At 42.9% G+C, this 27963-nt stretch overlaps 1 protein-coding gene across 1 annotated transcript; it reads left to right on the top strand.

The window, feature by feature from the left end:
* Positions 1-27963, top strand: LOC147309275 (protein NLRC3-like). The gene is made up of 10 exons (XM_086273315.1): positions 1-71; positions 810-911; positions 1588-1666; positions 2870-3071; positions 3226-5026; positions 10345-10518; positions 11513-11686; positions 21329-21502; positions 23858-23904; positions 24053-27963. The coding sequence occupies exons 1-10, from the start codon at positions 1-3 to the stop codon at positions 24598-24600; spliced, it is 3372 nt and encodes a 1123-aa protein (XP_086129441.1). The 3' UTR covers positions 24601-27963.

Here is a 27963-nt window from a genome sequence, read left to right as displayed (position 1 = left end):
ATGCTGCTCCAGATGTCTGTGCTCCAGATGTCTGTGCTCCAGATGTCTGTGCTCCAGATGTTTGTGCTCAAGTGATCAGACTCACAGTTTCATCCTTGAAATAAGTGTTTATATTGTTGACCCACCATTGATCATGATCAGTGGTGGGTCAGCGACATGCTTTCTTTCCGTCTCAGGTTTAAATATCTGGGACTCTCCACCGTTTGGTTTTAAAACTGAAGAAGCTTCTCGGATGAAACGTCTTCCAGAAACTTAAAGACGTCTCTTTTCTTTCCAAGCTCCTTAGATCACATGACCTGGATGACTGAACCTACAGACATATTCACCTGGTTTCTAGGTCACATGACAGGTCAGAGGTCAGCGACTGTAACTCGGTTACTCCTGTTAATGTGAACTCACTGAGTGTTTGTGGTTTACCTCTCAGACTGACTGAAGATGATGATGGAGGAAGAGGAGGACAGAGCAGAGTCTGCAGGGTCCAGCTGTCCGTCTGTGAGGAGTGACCGGTCCAAAGGTTATAATCCAGCCTTCAGTGGTGAACCTGGAGCAACGAGGTCAGAGAGCTGAACTCACTGAGTAACAGAAATAATTCTGCACTGACATTATAATCAGTGTTGACTCTGGTTGATTGTCTGACTGTGTTTGTGAGCTGAGAGGAAATGAAAATGAGTTTGTAACAAAAATCAGTTTTGTCCAGTTTTCCTGTAAAAAGCTGAACTCTAATCTAAGAGGATGTTACTGACAGGAAACAGCTGCATTATCTGCAGTCTGTGTCATCACAGCTGCTTCAATCATGTTTGTGTCTGCAGAGGTCAGAGGTCACAGTCTGCAGGGTCCAGCTGTCCGTCTGTGAGGAGTGACCGGTCCAAAGGTGTCCCTCCAGTCTTCAGTGGTGAACCTGGAGCAACGAGGTCAGAGAGCTGTGATGACTCCTTTACATGTTTGTGTTTCCTGGATAAATATGACCTGAAACATCCTCAGATTGTTACAAAGATTCATTAAAAAGAAAACAATGAAAGAGAAAAGATCCAAATGTTCGACTTGGTCATTTGCTGTTTGAGGACAGTGATGCTCATATCTGTGGGGAAAGTGTGACCTGAGTGGGTTCATGTTTGTCTTTAAAGAACAGCTCTGATGCTCTTTGTGTCTGATCTGTTAAACAGTCTGAGAGGTCACACAGAGACCCAGCAGCTAAAGCCTGGATCATACTGGCTGCTGTTACTCCATCAGGACAACACTGAACACAGTGCTGTTCATGGAAATCAGTGCAGCTTTACACTGTATCACCAAAGTACTGACTCGTCTGCCTTCACACACATGTAAACTTGAGGGACATCATATTCTGAGTCCACAGCATTTAATATGATGTCAGCCAAGAGTTCAACATATAACAGCTTAAACTGTTCTGAAAAGGTTTTTTCACAGGTTAAAAAGTGTTTACGGGATTTTTAACAGTTCTTTCAGAAGCACATACGTGAGGTCAGACACAGGGAAGCAGCAACACTGACTGAACACAGCTTTTAGAGGCTAAATTCACATTTTAATAATGAAAGTGGCTTCATGTGTGTGTCCATGGTTCATCCACAGAGTGGAGCAGCAGAGCTCAGAGGGTCCCAGTGGTCAGTCTGCCCAGCAGCATCAAACACAGCTGGACTCCATGTTTATGGTCTGTACATGTACAACAACTACTTTATTATTAATATTAATACATTTGTTTATAGGTCCCTTTCAGAACACCAAGGACTCTGTGGACTAAATGACCAAAAGAAACAAACTTTGAAATCAGACGGTGCAAATGTGATCACAGGGAAACGTTTTAAACATCGAGGCTTTAAACAGAAACCAAAGTGAAACAGTTTGTAGTCGAGATCAGTGGGAATGAAGCTGAATAACTGTTTCTTCAATAACTCTGAGAAATAAATGACAAACATGATGGAAATTAGCAGCATTAGCACTTACTAATGATGTGAGTCAACACTCTGCTGTATTCAGACGACCACATTAGGTGGTGTAATGGAAACCAGTGGATCCAGTCCAGTCGTGGCGACCTGTGGCGAGTCGATCTGAGCAGCTACTAATGGAAACGGGGCCATAGATGTGTTTGTGCTTAATAACAGTGAATCACAGGATTTTTACATTACAGTTAAAATCTCATGTTGTTTGTTAAAGTGTGCAGTTCAGGGTGTGTTACTAAAACTGTGGTTTGCTCACTTTCCAAAGACCCAGCCCCCATAAAAAGCAGCCAATCAGCTCTAAGAGTTACACACACGTGTAAACCAGAGCAGCAAATCAGGTCCAAATGTGTTGTTCACAGTGAGTGGATCATCAGTGTGCTGCTATGTTAACATCCTGCAGCAGGATGTGTTTGGTCAGCTGGTTCACATTTCCTCAGGACCTTCTTGATGTGATGTTCTTCTGCCTCCCTGGCTGCTGTGTCTGTGGGGATGGCGTTCGCTCTGTGTTGTAGCGTCCTGATGACGCCCAGTTTGTGCTCCAGTGGATGATGAGAGTCAAACCTTAAATACTGATCTGTATGTGTAAACAGAGTGAACCTTTAAGACCAGCTGTCTGTATGATCAACTCTGTCACCTATAACATCGCCAAGTTTCTGGCTTCGATCATCAACCTGTTGGTAGTTCAGCTCTGAACACCAGTGAAATGTTTCTCCCACTGAAATCGCTGCATTCATATGAACAGAATCAGCGTTTTGGGACCGTGGAGTTGTGGAGAAATTCTCAGTTAATCAGATAAAGTCAAACTTATAATTGGTGAGGAGATCGTGGATGATATGCTTCTTGATCGTAAAGAAGTGGATGTTGTGTGGACTGAAGTTCAGAGTGGTGGGTCATTCATAAATATTCTGTTCCAGCTGCTGGAGGACAACATCATCACGTTTGTGAAGAACGAGCTGAAGAAGATCCAGAAGGCTCTGAATCCAAATAAGCCCCAGTGCTTGGAGTTTCAGAGGGAGGATGATGAGCAGAGGAGCAGCAGAGAGGCATTTGTGAAGATCACAGTGGACTTCCTGAGGAGAATGAAGCAGGAGGAGCTGGCTGACCGTCTGCAGAGACGTAAGAGGATTTCTTACTTAAGGTTTTAAGCTGTTAGATAAATGAGACACTCATGACACCAGTGTGTTCAGTCATTTCTCAGTGGGTCAGAAAATGTCGTCAGCGATTTGTAAAATATGATTGTTGAAGTTGTATTTTTATTATTATTATTCAGAATTTCCAGCTGCTGTTTGTCATCGTAACCTTAAATCCACCCTGAAGAAGAAGTTCCAGTGTGTGTTTGAGGGCATCGCTAAAGCAGGAAACCCAACCCTCCTGAATCAGATCTACACAGAGCTCTACATCACAGAGGGAGGGACTGCAGAGGTCAATGATGAACATGAGGTCAGACAGATTGAAACAGCATCCAGGAAACCAGACAGACCAGAAACAACCATCAGACAAGAAGACATCTTTAAAGCCTCACCTGGAAGAGACGAACCAATCAGAACAGTGCTGACAAAGGGAGTGGCTGGCATTGGGAAAACAGTCTTAACACAGAAATACAGCCTGGACTGGGCTGAAGACAAAGCCAACCAGGACATCCAGTTCATATTTCCATTCACTTTCAGAGAGCTGAATGTGCTGAAAGAGGAAAAGTTCAGCTTGGTGGGACTTGTTCATCACTTCTTTACTGAAACCAAAGAAGCAGGAATCTGCAGCTTTGAAGACTTCCAGGTTGTGTTCATCTTTGATGGTCTGGATGAGTGTCGACTTCCTCTGGACTTCCACAAAACTACAATCCTAACTGACCCTAGAAAGTCCACCTCAGTGGATGTGCTGCTGATAAACCTCATCAGGGGGAAACTGCTTCCCTCTGCTCACCTCTGGATAACCACACGACCTGCAGCAGCCAATCAGATCCCTCCTTACTGTGTTGGCATGGTGACAGAGGTCAGAGGGTTCACTGACCCACAGAAGGAGGAGTACTTAAGGAAGAGATTCAGAGATAAGAAGCAGGCCAGCAGGATCATCTCCCACATCAAGACATCACGAAGCCTCCACATCATGTGCCACATCCCAGTCTTCTGCTGGATCACTGCTACAGTTCTGGAGGATGTGCTGGAAACCAGAGAGGGAGGACAGCTGCCCAAGACCCTGACTGAGATGTACATCCACTTCCTGGTGGTTCAGGCCAAAGTGAAGAAGGTCAAGTATGATGGAGGAGCTGAGACAGATCCACACTGGAGTCCCAAGAACAGGAAGATGATTAAGTATCTAGGAAAACTGGCTTTTGATCAGCTGCAGAAAGGAAACCTGATCTTCTATGAATCAGACCTGACAGAGTGTGGCATCGATATCAGAGCAGCCTCAGTGTACTCAGGAGTGTTCACACAGATCTTTAAAGAGGAGAGAGGACTGTACCAGGACAAGGTGTTCTGCTTCATCCATCTGAGTGTTCAGGAGTTTCTGGCTGCTCTTCATGTCCATCTGACCTTCATCAACTCTGGACTCAATCTGCTGGAAGAACAACAAACAACCTCCAAGAAATCTAAATTATTTAACAAACCAAAACTTCAATCTCTCCACCAGAGTGCTGTGGACAAGGCCTTAGAGAGTCCAAATGGACACCTGGACTTGTTCCTCCGCTTCCTCCTGGGTCTTTCACTGCAGGCCAATCAGACTCTCCTACGGGGTCTGCTGACACAGACAGGAAGTAGCTCACAGACCAATCAGGAAACAGTCCAGTACATCAAGAAGAAGCTCAGTGAGAATCTGTCTGCAGAGAAAAGCATCAATCTGATCCACTGTCTGAATGAACTGAATGATCGTTCTCTAGTGGAGGAGATCCAACAGTCCCTGAGATCAGGACGTCTCTCCACAGGTTATCTGTCTCCTGCTCAGTGGTCAGCTCTGGTCTTCATCTTACTGTCATCAGAAGAAGATCTGGATGTGTTTGACCTGAAGAAATACTCTGCTTCAGAGGAGGCTCTTCTGAGGCTGCTGCCAGTGATCAAAGCCTCCAACAAAGCTCTGTGAGTAAACATGTGATCAGGCTTTATTTATAACATAAACAGTATCATGTGTGATGGACCCTTAAAAACTTAAACATATTTTTTTACATGATCATCAGCACTAAATACAGTATATTATAGTTAATGTTTGATGGCAGCAGTAAATGTCAGAGTGTCTTAAACATATCTGGGTGTCAGCTTTTATCAAAGTCACGTCCAGAATCATCCTGTAAGTAAACTTCTTTATACAGCAGCTTTCACAGGTCAAAAACCACAAAGTGCTTTACAATAGAAACAGGCAATAAAAACACAGAAGATAAAAACATTAAACAGCAAACACTGAACATCATACAGCCTAAAACTAGTTAAAGGCCACTCTGAATACTAGAGTCTGAATAAATGAGTTAGTGGGACCAGTAAAAGCCTTTGACTGGAAGATCTCAGATGTGAGAAGAGCTGTAGGATTGTAGAAAGTCAGAAACATAAACTGGGACTAAAAGTAAGGACTAAATCTTTAAATAACGCCTAAAATGAACTGGTTACCAGTGTGAAGAGATTAAACTGGAGTAATGTCCAGTCTAATGTGCTGGTTAAAAGCCTCGCAGCATGATTCTGTACTGACTGAAGACGTTCAAAGACTGTGATGGAGCCGTAGGTGATCAACTCCCTCATTGCTCCTCTGGTCTTATTGCTCTGCATCAGTGCACTGCTCAGCTGAAGATGAGTTCACTTCTATATGTTACAATCTGCCTCACCAGTACAGCTCCAAGGATCTGCAGCTGCTGAATCAATTATATTCCTCGTGTTTCTTCTGGTTTCCTGTTGTTAGATCTGCATGCTTGATTGTTTTTCAATCTCTCCAATGTCGTGCACTTTGATTTCCGACTGTACACAGTCTGTGAACCATGACAATTTGTGACAGAATGCAATGATCAGTGAGGACCCGGAGGACACTGACATTTACACTGTGCAGAATGAGACTTGAGACTTTATCTCACTGCTTTGTGGACGACTGATGGAAGGACTAATCACTATATCTGCTTTAATTGAACGAATTTCCATTTCACTGGTTCAGTCTCCCAGAATCTCTCAATCATACCTTGACCTTTTCCTAGAGTAACTAACCCTCACTCACCAGGATATGAGCCAGCCTTCCCTCTCATTGCTACATACTTACAGTCTTGCCTATCACCTAGGGCTGCACGATTAATCATTAGAAAAACGCGATCTCGATTCATACTTGTGTGCGATCTCATTTCCAAATGACAACGATTTAAAAAAACAAACAAAAAAAAAACGACGATTGTACCGCATTTTGATCCGGGACGTAATCTGCATGAAAACAAGCGCTCACTCTTCCTGCTCAACAAATGACAAGGGCGGAGCCTTATACCACGTGATACAGAAGCTGTGCCGTGTGATGCTAAAATTAGCGGGAAAAACAACGGAGAGCACGTCAGGGATGACGAGAAAGTGACAGGAGAAAATCCGTCCCGGTCAACCACCCAAACACCAATAACGGGAACCTTATACAGCGCTTCCCTATACCCGTCGAACTCCCGCAGGCACAAAGAAACTACGGAGGCTATTACTTATCACCTGACCAAAGATATGGCTCCATCAACACTGTGCAAAACGAGGGATTTAGGAAAACGATCAACACCCTAGACAAACACTACACAGTGCCGTCCCGCAACTATTTTTCTATTGTTGCACTACCTGCTCTGTACACGCAGCGTCGAGCAACGGTGGAGACGGAATTTCAAGCAGGACAACATTTTGTTGTTTTTATGTTTATTTATTGTTTTTATGTTCAGTCTCAACTGTTACGAAGTTGATGTGCAGTTAATAAGTGCAATAAATAGGGATGGGTATCGTTTAGGTTTTATCCGATACCGGTGCCAAACCGGTACTTTTGAAACGGTGCCGGTGCTCAAACGGTGCTTAAAGAATGGAGAACACAAACTTTGTCCAAAAACCTCTCATGTTCAGCTGTTTTTTTGTAAAAAGATAACAATGTGTGCCTTTCCTGCAGCTATGGGGCATATATGGTATCACTCTTGGCTGGAAGCAGTGCTTAAACAATGGAAAAAACACAAACTTTGTCCAAAAACCTCTCATGTTTAACTGTTTTCCACTTTTTCTTTGGTCATTTTAGCCTTTTTGGCCAGGGTGAAGGGAGTATCTGCCATCAAACAAGAGGACAGCTGCATGTAGCTATGATGGTGTTTGCTAGTTCACCTTACCTGCATTAATGTAATAACGTGGTTAGCCTACTCAACGTAAATTACACACGAACAACATTAAGCTACTCACGCAGAGAAGAACGGCTGCTGCTGCATCATCATCCTCATCATTTCTGCTACACTGGCAGGGCTAGGGGCCAGGACTCTCCTCTTCGGGTTTTTGGGGGATGTTCTAACTCCGGGTCGATAACAGGCACCACACCCGCAGTAGATGCGCTCGGTGTGAGGTCTCGCAGCAAGCTATCAAATACGGTGCATTTCTTGGCTTTTAAAAAAAACGCTATGCGTCGCCAGGTGTTTCATCGGATTCGAGGTGTTACCTCCTTTGACAGTATCACAGTATCAGCTTAAAGCACTTGTTGCTGCTGAGTTTGCATCTTTTGCTGTGAAGTACAGCCAGACTTTTGACCGCTTCGCCTTGGACATTTTTAATCTGTAGCTCTGCTCTAACAGAACGTACGTACCCGGCCCCGCCTACTATCCTCGGAAACGTAAAATGATTGGCTAGAAGTGTATCACAGCTCAGGAAAAAAAAGCACCGAAATAAAGCACCGAAATGTGCGCTGCTTTTCGGTCTGGTTACTACCGTTTATGTCAGAACCGGTGCCATCATGGCACCGGACACCGGTACCCATCCCTAGCAATAAATATTTATACTGGAAAAGAAAATCGTGAGAGAATCGTGATCTCAATTCTAAGCCAAAAAATCGTGATTCTCATTTTATGCAAAATCGTGCAGCCCTACTGTCACCTGTTCACAGAATGAGTCATCACTTGTTTTTGTTTAGCATTTAATGAACAAGTTCCAGGTCTTTATATTTACACAGGGAACATTTTTAAACTAAAACGTTTTTTAGCCATAAATAGTAATGCACACTGACATTTGTCTTTCTTTCAAAGGTTCAACACAAGAAGTGATTTAAATTAATCACAAACAGTTTGTTATCAAATGACAATTTTTCAGATCAGGGCCCTGTGCTTCGTACGTCGCTTACTACATCCAAGATCAAATGAAACATCCAAGACCAAATCATCGCGCTAACTCTGAGCTCGCTATTCCGGTTCCCCGAACACACCTGTTGTTGACGATTAGTATAGCTGGATGAAGTAATGTGAGATCACTGGGTGGCCCAACAGGGGCTACGCATCGATAGTAGAAACATTGATCGGCAACCCTTTGATTGGTCGGCGAAAATGTCGAAGGAGCGCGCTCGGTATTTTTCGGCAGCAGAGCAAGAACTCTTGAGTGAGGGATTTCAGGAGTTTCAGAGTTTAATTAAAACGCAAGGGAACACTGCAAAGGCTGCAAAAGCAAGGAGAGAGGGCTGGCAGAAAGTTGCTGACAAATCAAACTCGTAAGTAATTTAATAATAATAATAATAATGGATTGGATTTATATAACGCTTTTCAAGGCACCCAAAGCGCTTTGCAATGCCACTATTCATTCACTCTCACATTCACACACTGGTGGAGGCAGCTACGGTTGTAGCCACAGCTGCCCTGGGGCAGACTGACAGAAGCCAGGCTGCCATATCACGCCATCGGCCCCTCTGGCCAACACCAGTAGGCGGTAGGGTAGATTTATCATATCACACCATATTATCCAATATTATATTACATTATATTATATTATAATATGTTATATTATATCCCCTTTCACATTAGAGCCACAACAGGACCCACTAGAACATGGGAACAAGTAAAAGTGAAATATAAGAATATTCTACAGAATGGTAATATTTATCACTTATATTGCTTTTAGTCTCTTGGAAAGAGACTAAAAGCAATATAAGTGATAACAAGTTGTTACCGGCACCAGACCTAGGGGAATCTGGACCGGCAGCAAGCGGCACACAGGCTAGAGAGCACTGCGTAGCCAAATATGAGCAAACTGTGGATTAATAGAGAGGACACCGAAGTTAGCGTCTTGCTCAGGCCGGAGCTCATTTATTTCTCTACATATACACAATACAAATCACACTAGACCATGCATTCTTCCCATAAAATAACAGAGTTCATAAACAAAAATGAAGTTACAAAAAGCATTCTCTCAAAAGCAAAATAAATACAAACTAATTCAAAATGACTTTACATACTCACAACTTAAACAAAACACTCACGGTTAAAGCATAACAACATACCACATTCACACAACCTTTCCCCACATTCGCGCCATATACGCTATTACTTTTGAACATGGCGTCCCTTGAACGCAACACAACATGGCGGCAGACGACTGCAAACGTTGTTTCACCAACAAAAAGCTTTCCTTAGCCTATATTGCTTGTCGTCTCTTGGAAAGAGACCCTGGAATACTCTGTTTGTTTGTTCATAACAGCAACCAAGAAAAGGGCAGAGCAAAAAAAAAAGACAGGTGGTGGTCCTGCACCCCCTCGTCAACAAGTTGGTTAAGTGAATAATACCCTCACGGGAATATCGATATCTCTCTATGAGCACACTGTCGCGCTGAGCTAAAGGATCCTGTCTATCCCGCAATATACGCTGAATTCTGAGGACTCTCCTTATCAATCTTGCACCTTCCGCAATGGGTTGGTCGCGTATACGGACAGGACATGACTGCGACAGACTTCCCAAATCCACCTTCGCTTTTATAGCCGTGGTCTCTCATCTTGATTACACGAAGTAATTTACAATTACTACTCTGAAATCTGAATTACATCTGTAATAATCACATACATGTAATAGAATGTTAATAGTACATTTCCCTTTTTTAGGGAATGACCTGTATGTATCTGTGTGAAATCAATAAAAGGATCAAGTGCTGCATTATCTTTAGTTACATTGATGTTATTTATTTATGGTGAAACAGTGGAAAAATATCGCTGTTGCTTTCGTATAAATGAAGCGGACATACCTGCGTGGCCGCGATCTAATCCTGTTTACATAAAGTAAACCTGCTCCCGAGCAGGTTTACGCTTACGGCTCTGTTGCTATGACAGCAAGTCCCGGATGGGCTTCGGGGAACCGAACGATCCAGGATCACGCGAAATCGTCAACAATCTCATCCAGCTAACTCACTTAGCGCGGTACGAAGAACAGGCCCTATGTCTTTATTTTGTTTTTGTTTTTTAGGCTGAGTGTCCCTGATCTCTCTGAAAGAGGGTATGAAGCTCTGTCCTCAGTTCTCAGCTCCCAGTCTTCTACACTGAGAGAGCTGGACTTAAGTAACAACAACCTGCAGGATCCAGCAGTGGAGTTTCTTTCTGCAGGACTGAGAAGTCCACACTGTAAACTGAATACTCTGAGGTGAGATCAAGTTATGTTGTGCTTTTCATGAATTGACAGAATTAACCAATAAGAAGCCACTAAATGGGGAGAAAAGTCAGTTAAACTTCTGTAATAGTTTTATGTTAGTGTCATCTCTTAGTGTTGACTAGGGCTGCATGATTTTGCATAAAATGAGAATCACGATTTTTTGGCTTAGAATTGAGATCACGATTCTCTCACGATTCTCTTTTCCAGTATAAATATTTATTGCACTTATTAACTGCACATCAACTTCATAACAGTTGAGACTGAACATAAAAACAATAAATAAACATAAAAACAACAAAATGTTGTCCTGCTTGAAATTCCGTCTCCACCGTTGCTCGACGCTGCGTGTACAGAGCAGGTAGTGCAACAATAGAAAAATAGTTGCGGGACGGCACTGTGTAGTGTTTGTCTAGGGTGTTGATCGTTTTCCTAAATCCCTCGTTTTGCACAGTGTTGATGGAGCCATATCTTTGGTCAGGTGATAAGTAATAGCCTCCGTAGTTTCTTTGTGCCTGCGGGAGTTCGACGGGTATAGGGAAGCGCTGTATAAGGTTCCCGTTATTGGTGTTTGGGTGGTTGACCGGGACGGATTTTCTCCTGTCACTTTCTCGTCATCCCTGACGTGCTCTCCGTTGTTTTTTCCTGCTAATTTTAGCATCACACGGCAGCTTCTGTATCACGTGGTATAAGGCTCCGCCCTTATCATTTGTTGAGCAGGAAGAGTGAGCGCTTGTTTTCATGCAGAGTACGTCCCGGATCAAAATGCGGTACAATCGTCGTTTTTTTTTTTTTTTTTTTTTAAATCGTTGTCATTTGGAAATGAGATCGCACACAAGTATGAATCGAGATCGCGATTTTCTAACGATTAATTGTGCAGCCCTAGTGTTGCAATAAACAGGATTTATTGCAAAAAATCTAAAAACTCTTTAGTGCACCCTCATTGCAATTTAATAACAGTGTTTAATGTTTATGTGTCATTTTTCAGACTGAGTCACTGTAAGCTCTCAGAGAGAGGCTATGAAGCGCTGTCCTCAGCTCTCAGCTCCCAGTCCTCTAGTCTGAGACAGCTGGACCTGAGTAACTCTGACCTGCAGGATTCAGGAGTGAAGTTTCTGTCTGCTGGAGTGAAGAGTCCACGCTGTAAAATGGAAACTCTCAGGTCAGGATTTAAAATGTTCCACCGATGATCATGTTAAACCTGATTTCTATTACTGCATAAACAGTCAATTGATTTGAAAAAAGTCTTAATGTAGAAATTAGCGTCTGGGGTTTTTTAGTGATATTTGTTCACTTTCTGTCTTTCATTTGCAATGAAATGTCCCATCTGCTCCTCTGAGTCCAAATTCTTTATTTTAGCAGTGCTTCATCCACCAAACCTTCTAGTTCGATTCCTGTATTCTGAAGGTTTTTACAGAGCTGTTTGTTCAGATATCAGAATTTGATTTTCAGAAAATTTTAGTAATAAAAATATGATCAATTGATTATTTCTGACTGAAAAGATGAAATATATATTTGGTCATAGTGATATGACTCATTGCCTCACTTAAACATAAAATGTAAACAAAAATTCAAAACAATAGATTAATATAAAACTGAATTTGACTGTTGAGCTTAAAGTGAGCTTGAATGTTATTCACTTCCCGTTTTATTTTGGTAGTTATCGTCTCTGGTTTTTACTTTTACTTCCTCCCCCGACATTGTCTACATTAGTTTCAGCTGTAGAAGATTTATTGACTGTTTGATTTGTCACTTTTTTTAAAACTATAATTGTTGACTTATAAACTATTGCTAAAATGTATTTTTATTAAAATACCAAATAATTTATTACTTTATCATCTAATTAGATTATAATTCTGTAAATAGGGGAGATAGTGTGGTCTATGTGGGTTGTCTTCAGGTACTCTTCCTCCCACAGTCCAAGAACATGCATGCAAGGTTAACTGGAGATGTGTGATTGTGAGCATAAATTGTGTTTACCTGGCTACATCACCATGGTTACTGATGCTGAACCAATAACCTGGTCTGGATCAGGTTATGTTCAGAGTTTTTGTTTAAAATCAACTGAAGTGCCTCGTTTTCACTGATTCTTTCATTTACAGGAAGCTTTAAGTGTGATATAGAGTCAGTTAGGGTTGCAAAGGGGTGGAAAATTTCCGGTAAATTTCCAAAAAGTTTCTGGTAAATTTCCATGGTAAGTTAAGCTTGGGAATTTTGGAAATATTCCATATTGGAAACTTTCCATGGAAATAATGGGAATTATGGAAATTAATGGGAATTTAGGAGAACTAACTGGGAATATATTATTTCCAAGCATAAATATAAACAGAAATCATAAGAAAACCTCCATGCAAAATGTTTTCAACAGATATTTCAACAATTTATTTGTAAGTACAGTAGAATAGAACACGTTTTAATAACTTGTTTCATGGATGAATAAAAACAGAAATGTTGAGTTCAATATTACCATCCCCTAACCCCGCTCATTCAAAAATGCCCCCTGTCCAAAAATCTCCACAAAGTCCCATTCAAAAGGTTAAATGAAAAATGCCACTTATCCTCCAAAACGTCCCATTAAACATGCAAATCTTCCTTCAAGCAATCCTCTTTTCTCATTTTTGCTCAGTCAATAGACTCTTCCTGGACCTCATCATCATCCAACAACATGTCCACTTCCTCAGCATCCAACTCTGAGTCTTCCTCTTCAGTGTCACTTTCCAGCCTTGTTGAGGATGGCTCTGTGTCAGGCTCAAAGAGCCGTAGGTTTGCCCGAATGCCGACCAGCTTTTCCACTCTCACATTTGTGAGCCTGTTGCGAACCTTTGTGTGGGTGTTGCCAAACAGTGACCAGTTGCGCTCGGAGGCGGCTGATGATGGTGGGATTTGGAGGAGGATGGAGGCTACAGGTGCAAGGGCCTCAGATTCACATAGTCCCTTCCACCAGGTGGCTGCAGATATGTGCTGGCATGACTGCCATATTCCATCCCCTTTCCAAAGGCCTTGCTTTGTTCGATACTTTGCCAAACTACCTAGAAGTTTGCCTTTATCGAGACCCAGGTGGTCAGACATGGCTGTAATGACCGCATAGGCACCGTTGATCTCTTCCCCAGAAAGTATGCCCTTGTCATATTTGGGGTCCAGCATGTATGCTGTTGCATGCACTGGCTGCATGAAGCCAGTGCATGCTCCCTCTGCTGTTCCAATGACTTGACCACAGCCGTTTCCTCTGCTTTCAGTAGTAGGGAAGTGGGCAGAATTGTCTGGATTTCTTCTTTGAGTTCTGCAAAAAGGCACTGGACATCTGACAAGATGGCACCATCCCCCTCTATCTTCGCTATTGCTGCTGCAATAGGTTTGAGGATTTTCCTGCTGCTAGATACTCTTTCCCAGAACACATCATCCAAGATGACCTTCTTGATGTCACTGTCGATGCCTACAGACTGGGATATGGCCATCTCTTGCAGAGACTCCTTTCCCTTCAGAAGGCTGTCAAACATGATAACAACACCACCCCATCGCGTTATGCTGGGAAGCTTCAGTGTAGTACTCTTGTTCTTTTCCTTTTGCTTTGACAGAAATGTAGCGGAAGTTACTTGTTTGCCTTTAACATATTTCAGAACTTGCTTCACTCTCTTATTCAGAGTGTCCATTGTTTTTAGTGCCATTATGTCTTTTAGGAGAAGATTTAGTGTATGGGCTGCACAGCCAATAGTAGTTATATGTGGGTAGGTCTCCTCCACATGTGCCCAGGCAACCTTCATGTTGGCTGCGTTGTCAGTGACCAGTGCAAAAACTTTATCTGGTCCAAGGTCATTGATGATCACTTTTAGCTCATCTGCAATGTATTGGCCTGTGTGTCCGTTTTCCTTTGTGTCTACACTCTTGTAGAACACAGGCTGAGGAGTGGTGATTATGTAGTTAATAATTCCTTGTCCCCTGATATTGGACCATCCATCAGTGATGACTGAAATACAGTCAGCTTGGTCAATGGTCTGTTTCACCTTTGCTTGAACTCGACTGAACTCTTCATCCAGTAGATGAGTAGACAATGCATGTCTGGTTGGGGGAATGTATGCTGGTCGGAGAACATTCAAAAATCTCTTCCAGTACACATTGGATGTCAGCATCAGGGGTGAGCCAGTTGCATAGATTGCACGAGCGAAACACTCATCTGCGTTTTTCTGGCTAGTGTCATCCATAAAATCAAAGAATCCTCCGATGCCAGAGGGACCAGGAGCTGATGAGTGGGTATCTGACTCTGATACAGCTGAAACAGATTCATTTTCCCCTTGAGTGGAACTCCTGGCTGCTGCATGTGTTGGGCCTTGAGGAATTTTTTTGCACTTTGCAATGTGCTGCTGCATTTTTGTGGCATTCTTCACGTACGTCTTATCACAATATTTACACATATATACAGGTTTCCCTTGCACATTAGCTGGTGTAAAATGTCTCCACACATCAGATAGCGCATGTGGCATTTTTCTGTAAAATAAAACAAGAGCTTGTAAAAATGCTAATGCAATGCAAGAGATCGTAATAATACAATTGCAATATGATAATAAACAGATATAAATAGTAAGGCTAGCTAAACAACTGGAATGATCTTCAAAACAAAACAGCCAAATGAGGAAGCTAGCATCTTCTTTATGTTATACTAGCTATGGCTTATTTAGCATCTAACAGATGCTAGCATTTTATTTAGCATCTTATCAGATTGCTATCTATAGGATTAATACATTTTTTGTGATATTCACAATTTAAACATTTAATGAATATATTTTCCCATAATATCATCAAAACTTACCTCACTTGTTAAGTCCACAGGCTCAAATGTGTGCCTTCAATACTCTTTGTCCTTCAGGCTCAAAAGTGTGGTCCATGTGTACATGTGATGGAGGCATGCACAGTGCCAGTAGGTGGTCTCAATAGCCATGCAGCAAGCATGTGCTCTGTACATGTGATTAAGGAATGGCATGGATATTCAAGTGTATTTGAATTGCATTTGTTTGTTTTTGTCAATATTATGCTAAAATATACTTTGCTCAACTATATTTAAGTTCCCTAAGAAGAGCCAACCTTCAATTTTGAAAATTCCCAGTTTATTCCCATAAATTCCCGTTAATTCCCGTTTATTCCCATGGAAAGTTTCCATCTTTGAAAATTCCGGGAATTTTGCAACCCTAGAGTCAGTCATATCTGACTAATGTCAGTGAATGAGGCCCAGCTGTAAAGTCACAGCAGTCACACTGTATGTGTCTCATTGTCACTGGAGTTTAGGCTCCATGCATCCAGCTGGTGCTGCAGAAAAAGTAGAAATGTTTCTGTTTGGTTCTAATGCTGAGTCTCTTTTACAAAGATAGCACTGCAGCTAATCCTGCTCATGTAGCCAGTTAGTAAAAACTCAAGTCACTGTCAGACACAGCAGACATTTATTGATAATCTCACTGTATGTGGTCTTTTAGCGCCTCCTAGTTGTGAACATGTGGAGTGGTGTTAGTCTGGGTGACGAGTGTAACTGTTGAGTGAGAAAGACTGTGGTCGTGTCCAAATTCATGGGCTGCTTCCTCCTGAGCACCCGGCCTTCGCGGTCTACGTGGGCCGGGTCCTCAGAAGGTCGGGTAGGCCGGAAGTAAACGGCCGTGAAATTGGACGGTCTAGCCTTCTGATTAGCGTCACTGCTGTCTCGGTGGAGTTTAATAAACTCGGCCGTCTGCTCCTTGCTATCTAAAATATAACAGGACACTGGTGTAAATTGTTGACCATCTCACACGTCTGTTTAATCAGTTTTCTGTTTGACGTTTATTCAGTTGTGTAAAAACCAAGGACGAACCCACCCGGGGGATTCATAGTTTTATTTTATCTAATCTGATAACTTTAATCTCAGCCAAACCGATTTACTCACGAACAAATAAAACACTGAAAAAGCCAAACAATGACATTTTTAGGTTGTCTAAGTGACTTATATATTACTTTTAACCTGATTAGCGAAAGTCTGCGGTGATCTGAAAATGATGTGCCGGGAGTTGTGCCGTTCTCGGCCGCATCAGTGACCCTCGAGCTCCCGGCTAGCTGTCGAGCTGGTGGGTAGCAGACGTCTCCGAAAACGTCGAAGCACTTTTGCAAATATGCGATATCTTGATAAACCGAGCAGATATTTGATGTTTACACAACTACTTTCTCGCCTGAAAATATGTTAAAAGTTTTGTGACCCAGAAAGATTAATAAGAGTAAATTTAAATCTTAGTAGCGGTCGCCATTACCAGAAACTGGAGTTTGGCTGGGCCGCAATATGAATTCTGGGATATGGTGGGCCACGAAGGACACACCCGACCCATCCTTCAAATTCGGGGAAAAGGAGGACGCATTTGTCGGCTGCATTTGTCGGAGTCCACGAATTTGGACAGCCTTCGGCGCGTCGCTGTGACGTTATCGGTCTACAAATGCGGCTCAGGAGGAAGCAGCCCATGAATTTGGACACACCGAGCATGCGTGCTGGTAGCACCTTAGCCACAGCTTGAGTGTGGAGGAGAAGCTGAAAAAGAAGGTTTTCTAGTTTGTAAGGAGGAAAAAAACTGAGAGGAATAAGTTAAAGAGAGGCTGGAGAGTAACACAGAGCAGCAATGAATGCTGCTCACACAATTTAGACAGTTTAGCATTAAATGTTCGAGTGAGTTAGCTCCCAGCTAACTAGCAAACCAGCTAACTAGCAAACCAGCTAACTGCACCCACAAGCTGCGACTGCGTCTTTCTAACAAGAGCGTCAGACACTCAGACTGGTTTTCTTTGTGGATGATGATTTATTCTCACTGATCCTTCATGATGATGCTGCCATCCACCCACTGCTCCTAGCAGTGTTGCCAACTCCTCAGTAAGGAAAATTGCTATTGGCTGTCCTAAAAGTTGCTGGAAGTCGCTGAATGACGTCATCGCCTAATTTGGATAAATGGTCATGCTAATGTAATTGTAACGTACGTTGTAGGAGAGAAAAATAACATCGTGGAAGCGACATAACGTGAGTAAAAAACGTCCTGGAATGCATTTAAATAAATAAATCATAGTTCTGTCTGTAACTATTACAACACTCTCACCACATTTGTTAACAATTCTCTCAACAAATGTGTTTCTCCTCGTTCTTTGTTATCCAGCTGAGACTTTGGGTATAAATGTGTCATAAACAGGAGAAAGCAGTGCAGGTTCAGTGTAATCAAACCTCAGACTGAGTTCAAAATCATCACCTGTCCCTGATACCACGTCAGCACCAGAACCATGATGTGTTTACTCACATTTAAAAAGGTGGAGGTCAGTGTGAATGGACTGTTGTCATTGGTCTGAATGTGCCTCTATAAACATGTGCTCTTCATTATTGATGTTTTCCTAATGAACAGAAAATGAGACTTAATAAAATCCTCTGACTGTTGTTGGAGCAGGTTGGGTCCTGGGTTTGAGTCCCCCGCTGAACCACAGGGGCTTCTAGCTTTGTTTCACAGTGTATAGAACAACAAATAAAACCAAATCTCAAAAAAACGCATCAAACTTTGAGGGTTGAACCAAGGATGAGGAAGCAGACTCGGCCCCAAACAGCTGGATATATGGATGTTACCACAGCAACCACAGCAGTGTGCTCTCAGTATATTTAGTTGTATAAAGGTGTTTGTGGTGTGTTGCAGCTGAAGCAGCCTCATGTATGTTGACACAGGGAGAAAATAGTGTGAGGACACTGTTCACAGCAGTCACAGCTCGCTGCCTTCAACAGTCTCTTCCTTCCTTGTTTGGATGTCACTGATATCATCTTCTGCTCTCACACTGACCACCTGTTGGAGCTAACATGCTAACATGGAAGCCGCAGGTATGCCACCTGTGGCAGCTGAGGTCACGTGATCTGAGTGTTTGAACCACACGTTGGAGCAGCGTTTCCAAACATCTGCACTTCAGAAGCTCCAAAGTGTGGAAACGTCACTGTGGAGCATCCCAAGAGATTTTCTTGCCTCTGCAAAGCTAAGCTTGCAAACAGCACCATAGTTTGTCAATCCCAACCAATCAGAGCGCTCCTTATGTCACGTCACATGACGCGTGTGTTTTCCTCTTTGATTAGCACCCAAAGAACTAAAGAAAGGCTAAAAGGACGTTCAGCCAATCAAATCCCTCCTAGGAACAGGAAGTCTAGAGAGGAAATGGAGCAGAGAAGGAGAATCACCAGTTTAAATGTCTGAGTTTTAAACTGGTGACCCTGTAAAGAGGCTTTTATTGACTCTGTTTTCTTTACAGCTTTTTTCACCATTTAAACTGTTTAATATCAGATTTAGAAATAACTTTTGGACAGTTGTTGTACATTTCCACTAAAATGTGACACAAATAATGACTTTCTGACTTTACTTTGGACTAATCTAACGACTCAGCCTAGCTATGTTGGACTTGGTGTGGAAGCAGCTCCCAGTTTGAGTTCAGGAGACAGACACCCTCTACTTTGAAGATCAGCTTCAAACTTTCCTTTTTGATAAAGCTTATAGTTCGAGCTGGATCAGGTGACCCTGAACCATCCCTTAGTTATGCTGCTATAGGCTCAGGCTGTTGATGATGCTCTGCTTTCTTCTCCACTCCCCTCTTTTCACTCCTGATGCTTTTATATGTCACGACTGCATGTCCTTAACTTTTGTGTCTCTCTGAGCTCATCTCTTCTCTTTCCCCTCACCCTGCAACCAGTCATGGTAGATTTTTTTGAAGCTGAGCTTTGTTCTCTTCAGTTGGGTGTCTTCCCTGCTGCCTTTAAAACGGCGGTGGTGAGGCCCCTTCTGAAGAAGAGCAATTTGGATTGTAATGATTTTAATAACTACAGACCTGTATCCAACTTACCATTTTTAAGTAAAGTCTTAGAAAAACTTGTTTTTACTCAGATTAATGATTTTCTCAATGATAGACAGATCCTGGAGATATTCCAGTCTGGATTTAGGGTGAACCACAGCACAGAGACTGCTCTCCTAAAGGTTTTAAATGATCTTAGATGTAACTGGGACGCCCAAAAGCTCTCAGTGCTGGTGCTACTGGATCTAAGCGCAGCCTTTGATACAGTAGACCACGCTATTCTTTTAAACAGACTAAAACACATGGTGGGCCTCTCTGGTGCTGTACACAACTGGTTCACTTCCTATCTCTCTGACAGATCTTTTATGGTGAGTATGGATACATGCTCCTCTAAGATCCATAAAATGACATGTGGTGTGCCTCAAGGGTCGGTTCTAGGCCCTGTACTTTTTAATTTGTATATGTTGCCTCTCGGCAGTGTCATCAGGAGGCATGGAGTGAACGTCCACAGTTACGCTGATGACACGCAGCTGTACATCTCCGTGTCTCCTGATGACACCAGACCAATGGATGCCCTTTTTAACTGTGTCTTGGATATAAGATCTTGGATGGCAGAAAACTTTTTACAGCTTAACCAGGACAAAACTGAAGTTTTAATTGTCGGTCCTGAGGCTCAGAGAGAGAAACTCTTGTCTAAATTAGAGGCATTTTCACTATGTCCTTCGCTACAAGTGAAAAACCTGGGTGTTATTTTTGACTCTGAGCTTGGTTTTATCCCACATGTTAAACATGTAACCAAAATTGGATTTTATCATCTAAAAAATATAGCCAGAGTCGCCCTATTCTCTCTCGGGCCAACACGGAGATGCTGATGCATGCTTTTATTACCAGTCGCATTGATTACTGTAATGCCCTGCTCTCTGGTCTTCCTAAGAAGAATATTTCACCTTTACAACTTTTACAAAACTCGGCAGCTCGTGTGCTGACGGAGACCAGAGGGCGGGCCCACATTACACCGGTTTTAGAATCGCTGCACTGGCTCCCCGTGTGTTTCAGGATCGATTTTAAAGTTCTTTTACTGGTTTTTAAATGTCTTAATGGTCTTGGGCCTTCTTATCTCTCAGATCTGCTTTTACCATATGAACCCTCGCGGACCCTGAGGTCCTCTGGTACTGGCCTTTTGACTGTCCCTAAAGTCAGGACACATACTCACGGAGAGGCAGCTTTTCAGTGGTATGGTCCTCGTCTGTGGAACAGCCTGCCGGAGGAGCTCAGGGCCGCAGAGAACGTACATGTTTTTAAGAACAGGCTCAAGACCCACCTTTTTAATTTAGCTTTTACTTAGCGTTTATTTATTTTATGCTTATTTATTCTATCCTGTTATTCTATTTATATTATATGCTGTGTGCCCAGCCTGGAGGCTGCAGTCTGTAACCGGCTCCCTGTGATAGTGTTTCCTCACCTGGCTCATGTGTGCCCAGCCCAATTTTACTCTTTGTGTGTGTGTGTGTGTGTGTGTGTGTGAGTGTGTGTGTGTGTGTGTGTGTGTGTGTGTGTGTGTGTGTGTGTGGGAGGGGGGGATATGTATCCATGATCGTTTATGTTAATGAGAGTGTGGGGAGTGAGTTGGAGGGCGGGGGGGCGCTTTTAACCATGTAAAGCACTTTGTGCTATATCTTTGTATGAAAAGTGCTTTATAAATAAAGATTGATTGATAGATTCTCCTCCAGGAGCCTGTTTTCACTGGGAGGATCGTTGTGTCAAAGGGAGTTCTTCCTTCCCACCATCACCAAGTGCTGCACACAGTGGATTGTCTGGTTTTTGGGGCTTTCTCTCTAATATTGGAGGCCTTACACTGTTAAACAGCTTCAGACGACTGTTGTTGTCTGTTGGGAATTGTCACTTTTAAATAAAGTTACATTGAATGGATGTAAATGGATAGATGTTATTGTGACAAACAGAAAATGATCTTTAAAAGATAGATTGTTGTTTTGTGTGTCTGCAGTCTGTCAGGCTGTCTGATCACAGAGAAAGGCTGTACTTCTCTGGCCTCAGCTCTGAGCTCCAACCCCTCCCATCTGAGAGAGCTGGATCTGAGCTACAATCATCCAGGTGACTCAGGAATGAAGCTGTTGTCGTCTGGACTGAAGGATCCAGGCTGGAGACTGGACACTCTCAGGTATGGAGAGAATGTCTGATAGAGGAGGACAAGCTGGAAACATTTCCTGTGTCCTTCACTCACTTCCTGTTTGTTTCCTGCAGATGAGACATGAACAATCACACATGCAGGAATATTTTCAGGGACAGACACACTAGTCTAGCTGGATAGTACGTGGATATTTATGTAGGGGGTCTCCAAGGAGTCTGTTTGCAGGAACATTAATGATAACTGATAAGTCATGTTGAGAGTTTCCTTAAAAGTAGACCTACAGTTAGGTCCATAAATATTTGGACAGAGACAACATTTTGTAACTTAAGTTTTTAAAAATCTCAGTGACGAACCAATTTCAGTGACCAAAAACGCCGTTTACGTGTGGACGAAAGGTGCAAACGCATAGAAAAATCTGCGTTTTCAAAAATACCCGGGTACGTGTGGACGTAGCCTAAGGATCAAACCTCTATCATTATGCAATCGATTATAGAACTCTAAGCATATATGAGTAAATATTTCTAAGCATAAATGACAATCAACAATATAAACCTTACAGCTGGTTTTAATAACAGAATTTATTTGTTTCTCAAATGAGAAAGAGCTATCGAGAAACACTCCTAAATCTTTAGTTGTTAACTTTTCCAGTGGGCCAAGGTCAACATTATCTGCTAATGCTAAATAGGCTGCCGTTATTAACTAACGCTAATTTGATGCGAATTAGCATTATGCACTAATGTTAACACTTACTTTTTAACAATGTGAACGGCTATGCTAACATTACAACAATCTGAGCTGCTAATGCTAAGTAGGCTGCCATTAGCACCTACGTCTAATTCAAGGCAGATACGCATTAGAACCTAATGCTCATATCGTTTTCCTTTACTTTATAACAACGTGAGCAGCTACTGCTAAATAGACTGCTGTTATTAGCTATCCACCAAAAATATCCACCAGGGTGGATATTTTCGAAAACTCAGTTTTTGCATTTACGTGTGGACGAGAAAAACGGAGAAAACGCAGAAAACGCAGCGTCAAAGGTGTGCGCCTTTTTTGACGTCACACTGTGCGCCACGTTATTGTTTGGGTGAAATGAATTTCTACAATACTGTTACTGTTAATTCTACTCTCTGCAGTGTTTAAATGCTTACATATACACACAGTTACTGTCCCTCCACACATACGACTGTTCTGCTTCTATGCCCCAGCTTTGTTTACTTTTTCCCACCAAGGCTTCTAGACTTCTGATTGGCCAACATTTCTACAGGTTAGGAATATAGCGCCACCTGCTGCTTTGGCATGTTCCTGGCAGCGTTTTCCTTCATTTCTGCCTTTATGTGTGGACGGGATTATTTTTTAAAACGAAAACGGAAAATCTCCGTTTTCAAAAATACCCGTGTACGTGTGGACGTAGCCTCAGTAGTCTGTAAAGACTCTGTGTGCCTTCCAGAGTGCTCTGGCATGCACACACACCTTAAGGTCATGAGAGAGGTCGTACCTTCTCTTACTGATTTATGGTTTAGGAGAACACCTGCTCTGTGTCTGGTTAAGTATAAGAGCCCTTTGTTAGGGGGACCGCTGGACTCTTAGCACCAGCTTTGGGGAGTCTTCACAGGGTCACATCTGGAACACACACAGACACACACGCTATGCACAGACTGGTACTCTTTGTTCATACCTGTGTAAGACGTCACATGTTAATGAACTTGTGCATATTCATGTAAGCTCAATAAAGAGCAGTGTTACGAGGGAGCAGACGAGAGCGACTGAGGTCAAGTGAAGGAACGGCGCTGTCACAGTTCTCTCCCTCATCAATTGTCTGGTTCCAGCGGTGGGTCTGTGCTAGACGACCCATCACCAGCTTTTTCCACTGGTTACCAGTACGTGGTAGAATCCACTTCCAGATCTGGTTGTCTTTAAATCTGTGAATGGATTGGCTCCATCTTATCTCTCTTTAACAAAAGAATCCAAGTGGAGCCCTCAGGTCTGCAGATAAGCAGCTTCTGACCAGAACTAGACGTAAAAACAGAGGTGAGCTTTATCGATGGCTGCAGCCAAACTCTGGAACAGTCGCCCTTCACATCAGGTCGTCACCAACACTGGACATTTTTAAAAGCCGGTTGGAAACACATTTGTACTCTGTAGCTTTCAATCCTGACCAGTCTTTATAGTCATTACTGTGTATGTTTCCTATTTTCTCTCTACTCTGTGCAGCACTTTGGCTCAAGCTGTTTTTAAATGTGCTGATAAATAAATGTAGATTTCTTTGAATAAAACAGTGGAGCCGAGCTTTGAGCTCAGTGTGTAACAGTGTGTGTGTGAGAGCCATGTAATGTCCATGTGTGCGTGCTGACTGTGCTGCTCTGACCCCCCTCCTCCTTTCAGGGTGGAGCCTGCTGGAGTCCGATGGTTGAGACCAGGTCTGAGGAAGTGTAAGTGTGTTTTTAATGGGATTCATGAAAACAAAGCAGCACACATTCAACCATCTTCATCATGTCAGGAGTCATCATCAAAGTGTCAATCAATGAACAGATGATGGATCAATAACTGCAGCTGGATTGTGTTTGTTCTCTCCATCAGATTCCTGTCAACTCACAATCGACACAAACACAGTGAGCACAAAGCTCCAACTGTCTGACAACAACAGGAAGGTGACACATGTGGAGGAGGTTCAGTCATATCCTGATCATCCAGACAGATTTAATGATGTTTATCAACAGCTGCTGTGTAGAAATGGTCTGACTGGTCGCTGTTACTGGGAGGTCGAGTGGAGAGGAAACGTTTATATATCAGTGAGTTACAGAAGCATCAGAAGGAAAGGACGCAGTTATGACTGTTGGTTTGGATTCAATGATCAGTCCTGGAGTCTGTTCTGCTCTGATAATGGTCCTCAGTCTGTCTGTCACAATGACAGACAAACATCCATCTCCTCCTCCTCCTCCTCCTCCTCTGTCTCTAACAGAGCAGCAGTGTATGTGGACTGTCCTGCTGGCACTCTGTCCTTCTACAGAGTCTCCTCTGACACTCTGATCCACCTCCACACCTTCAACACCACATTCACTCAAACTCTTTATCCTGGGTTTGGGTTTATGTTCTGGTCTCCTGGTGGCTCAGTGTCCCTGTGCTGAGTGGAGTGTAAAGAGTGTCTCCTGTTACAGAAACACTCTGACTGTTGAACAGATAGTTCAGTCTGTACATGTCTGTCTCTTTCACTCACAAACACGTTTTCAGATTCATGGATTCAATCAGTTGATGTTTGAAACTCTTCTAAATGATTCCTTGTAAACTTCTTCAGTCACAAACAAACAGGAAGTGATGTCACATGTGTTCCTGTCCACACAGCAGAATGAGTCTATTGCTGACAGTGATGTACAAACAGAGTGAGCATTTCTGAGGCCCAAAATAAACTGAGTAGTTCACTGAATGAACAATGGACTGTGAGCTCAGTTCCTTCATCATTAGTATGGATTATATATGTATATGTATTATATTAGTATCATATATATCAGGTGCTGCTGCTTTCAGTCATTGTGCAAATGTGCTGTTTGTAAGCTTGTAAAGCTGCAGTCAGCTGAGACTGAAGAAGTCACCTGATCAGTGAGCAAACGTTTCTGAAAACGTCCAGATGAACAGAATCAACCTTTTGGGATCAGCCAGCAATGCAGCATCATTGTTGTTCAGCTTCAGAGGTTTGCAGGAATGAACTGATGACCAGAAACAGCTGCAAAGTCCAAGAAAATACCAGCTGGAGTTCAGCTGCATTTGAAGAAGTCAAAGAAAAGTAAGGATGGCAAAGGGCGACGTTTTCTTCCAAAGAGCTGCAAACATGGTCGACGCCTCATTAGAAGAATCATCTGGACATTTGTGAGGAACTCTGACCAAGAAAGCAACGTCACACAGATCCAACAGACAGTTTCCATGACTGCAAGTGTTGAGTGGAAAAATGCTACATTGCATTATTGCATCCTCTCACCACAGGAGGCGCTGTTGGCACCACTGATTGCTGATCAGCTGTTCTCTGATGATCTGATTGATACTGTGAATAACGGGACTCACTGAACTCTGTGACACAGTGAAGATTACAGAGTTTAACTTCAACATCTGACTGACGTCACACAGACAGAAGGATGAACCAGTGAGGCACAGAACACAGTTACTGGAGATACTGGATCAGCTCCATGTGAACCTCTGATGGAGAAGCTGCTGAGCCAGAGAAACATCAGGACATGACAGCAGCTGCACTTATCTAACAACATGTAGCAGAGCTGATCTATGTTAGAGGATCTATCACAGCAGCTGAAGCCAAAGTCCAACACTGGATACCAGCTGAGCCTGTGCTGAGTGTAGTGTTACAGGAAAAGGGCAGAAACACTGGTAGCTCCCAGTGATGCTGACTGGGGCACAGAGCTGAATGATGCAGCATCAGGACACTGTTTCAGTCTGACTGACAGAGAAACCTGTAGCTGTATCTACATGTGAGGCAGAGGCCACACAAGCAGCTTTCTATGTTTCACAGTGACTGAGATCTTCAGTGGGGGTGGACATGCTCCTGTACAGACCTCTGAGGAGAACCAAGGTGCAGTCAAAGAGTCCAGTCTGTCCTCACAGATGTGAACATGTGCTTTCATCAGGTCTGCTGTCAGCTAGCAGGCTCACATCAGAATCACTGTTCCTGAAAAACACAGTCTGTGTGACATCATCAGTCAGCTGATGGTCCCAGATCTGAATGGTTTCTGTCTCTACTGAGGAAGTCAGAGAATATCACTGAGGTGTGGATCAGGTCTGAGTGAGCTGTGGAGGGACAGCTTTAAACAGTCCACAGGTCTCACGTCCTGCTCAGTCTGCTAGCAGATACCTCGTATTGTTCCAGATGTGCTGACATCAGCAGCAGCACAGCTGTGTGATACCATGAATCTCAGTTATTGATCCAACACACAGTAAATACAAAGATCAGGATTTCTGAGAGTAATCATTATGAGTCTGAACACATGATCACTGAATGTTAGTCTCCACAATAATAAGCTAACACAAGCAAACACAGCTTTCAGCTCTTATTTTGAAACTGGCTTATTTAGAGAGCTGTGATGTGAGCGTGCCTGGCTCTGAGGCACTTGGGTCAGCCTCTGTTGTTTAGAAGTGTTACAGACTGTGAATGACACAGACCTGTCAGTTTCCATGTTTGTCTGTAACACAGCTCAGGGCTCCATGCTGAACGCATCCATCCAGTGTTATTGATCCAGGACTGATACCAGCATTGGGATCAATACAACACACAATCACATGTGTCCACGTGATGCAGTTTGAAGAGCAATCAGATGTCTCTGTATGAGGAGGCGGGGTCACAGGAGGTTCACAGAAACTCTGCAGCAGCATCATCAGCTCACATGGAAACTTTGATGATTCACTTCTGTGGTGTTTTTACAGAAACACGTCACAAAATTAGCTCCACCTGTTTTGTGAGCTTTGAGTTTCTTGTCTTCATCCTGGATTCTTGTGTTGCTGTTTTTACACACAGATATTTCCTGGTTGGTTACTCAAAGCTTTCCAACACAGGCCTCTGTGCTGCCATCTGGTGGACAAACATGTGAAGTGCAGCGTGAAGCTACAAATGAAACTGCTTCAGCTACGTGTATATACAACATACTATAACCTATATAACTATATGTATAGTGTATTATGTAGGTTTTAGAGCTGGGGGTAGAACTGCTGATGGCCTGGTTGTTATTTATGTTCCCCATGGTTCACCAGCTCTCACACAACATCAGCACCAATGATCCACGTCCTTATAAACCTCTGAATCAGGTCCTGAAGCAGTGACGTCCTGAGTGAAGACCTCACTGATCACATGACTCTGGTCACCTGACTCAGTGTTTCTGAAGCAGTGTGCTGGGTTTTTAAAAATACGTGGCTGCTGCCTGATGTTGGGCCCACAGAGGAAGACGACTCACTCGCTCTTCTTCACTTCCTCCTTAAACATGTGGAAGGAGAGCAAAGTGCTGCCAGACTCTTATTTCTGACAGGAACAGAAGAAACCACAGCAAACTGGTCCAGTTCTTCATCTTCATCACAATCTATTTATTTCTGATGGTGTCTTCAGTCTGAGGTTTGAAGTTTCCATGTCTGTGTGATGTGTGGTGTGAAGGCTGCTGGTTAAACTGGGACTCACTGTTTAAAGCACTGAGTGCTCATAGAGAGATGCTCCATGAGTCCCAGTACAGACTACAAACATGGTGGAAACTTAGCTTTGATATCCACACACTCTGCACGTCTGTGAGGAACTGTGATGAAGATGTGCAGAGATCTGTGTCCAAACAGGAGAAAGACTGTAAAGACTCTGTGCTTCTAACAGCCTCTGTTAACATATGTGAGGCTGTTTGTTGTTGTTGCCATGGAGCTTTGCACTGTTTGGGTCAGCAGGTCATGTGATCAGGTTTGTTCTGCTGGACGATGGTTCAGTGTCAGGTTTGTTTGCATTCATCAATAAATATCTA

Source organism: Aulonocara sp. 'chitande type north' Nkhata Bay, linkage group LG18, assembly GCF_057382095.1.
Source record: "Aulonocara sp. 'chitande type north' Nkhata Bay isolate Kocher_YH1m ecotype deep benthic linkage group LG18, A_spYH_male_GT1.1, whole genome shotgun sequence".
NCBI classification, from domain to species: Eukaryota; Metazoa; Chordata; class Actinopteri; order Cichliformes; family Cichlidae; genus Aulonocara; species Aulonocara sp. 'chitande type north' Nkhata Bay.
Note: the sequence above shows the minus strand (reverse complement) of the source record. Positions and strands in the feature narration are given on the sequence as shown.